A 1,406-nucleotide genomic window follows, 5' to 3' on the forward strand; every position below is an offset into this window, starting at 1 on the left:
ATACATGTAACTTCATACCTTCTTTTTTCTCTCAGTTCTATTGTTGAGTTTTTTTAAAGGCACAGTGGCCATAACCTGCTTTGAAATAAAATTTCATGTGGAATAGAACTATATATTGATAGTGTTGCATCATGAGAATTACAGAGAGTGGCGAAGATTCAGAGATATTATTGGAAGTGCATTAAGGTTGGGTAAAAGTATCCCCATATGCCATCTATACTCACTGAAGCAATTGTCGTCCTTCATGATTCTTCAGTTAGTACATTTGACTGCCTAGTACATACCAAACACAAGATAATACTCATAGGATAAAGTAATCCCTGCCTTCAAGGTAGATGACAACCTAAACAATAATTTTAAGCATTATTTCAGCTTTTGTGATTTAAAAGGAGCGGTTGCTAGGTGCTAAGGAGTCAGCAGAAAGAGAAAAGGACGCACAGGACTTTGAAGTAGGTTCTGCTGCTTCTGAATGTAGAAGGACATTACTTGGGGCTCACTTTAAATAATGCACTGAGTCCAAAAGTCTTGGAATGAAGAGCAACAAAAGTAGATGCAATTAAGTTAGATATGCTGTTTTATAAGGCAGCTATTAAATAACTGAATTTGCTCAAATACATCTTTATTAAGTAATACATTCATCTTTTCCACAATATAATATTGCTTTATCTATTGTCATAATAGCATGTAATTAAAAAGGTTTTAATTTTCATTATAATGTATTTTATTTTCCTAAAATAATTCAAGGTTTTCAACAACATTTTACCTCACTATAGTAACTCCAACAAAATAATTCAGCTACACAAATCACCAGTATCTTTATTAATAATGCCACTGTCTGATCTCTTTCCTTCTTGTTGCTTCTCATTGTAGGCTTCTTATATTGGAGCAGTTGGTGGACAGTATAAAGCACACAAAAGGAGCTCGTCAGCAAGTAGTGCAATTACATATTATTTCTTCATTTTGTAGTTTTTTGAAGGTAATTCTGTTTTTTAAATATTATGCTGTTTGCTTGATTGCACATATGTGGCCAATTATTGAGGTAAGAATTTTGTAAAGAGTAGTACTCTTCCACCACCCCTACTCATTTTTTCTGAATTCTGATGATGAAACTATCTTAGGATTTGGAACTCACTTTTACCTTTTCTCCTTGTAAAGCTTTTTTAAAAATCATTTTATTAGGAGCTCATACAGCTCTTATCACAGTACATACATGCATCCATTGTGTCGAGCATATTTGTACATTTGTCGCCATCATCATTTTCATAACATTGTCTTTCTACTTGAACCCTTGGTATCAGCTCCTCATTTTTCCCCTCCCTCCCCCACCGTCCGTCCCTCATGAACCATTGATAATTTATAAATTATTATTTTTTCATGTCTTTTACTGACCGATGTCTCCCTTCACC

General features: G+C 34.1%; 1 protein-coding gene across 1 annotated transcript in view; it reads left to right on the forward strand.

Annotated features, from left to right (window-relative positions):
* The window catches only part of HEATR5A (HEAT repeat containing 5A), a 151,049-nt gene that overhangs the window by 76,314 nt on the left and 73,329 nt on the right, over window positions 1-1,406 (forward strand). The window contains exon 16 of the mRNA XM_045287650.1: window positions 871-976. Coding sequence (XP_045143585.1) covers window positions 871-976 — 106 coding nt within the window. The remainder of the gene's footprint in view (window positions 1-870; window positions 977-1,406) is intronic.

Source organism: Echinops telfairi, unplaced genomic scaffold (assembly GCF_000313985.2).
Source record: "Echinops telfairi isolate 266 unplaced genomic scaffold, ASM31398v2 ScPeMD7_18;HRSCAF=68, whole genome shotgun sequence".
NCBI lineage: Eukaryota > Metazoa > Chordata > Mammalia > Afrosoricida > Tenrecidae > Echinops > Echinops telfairi.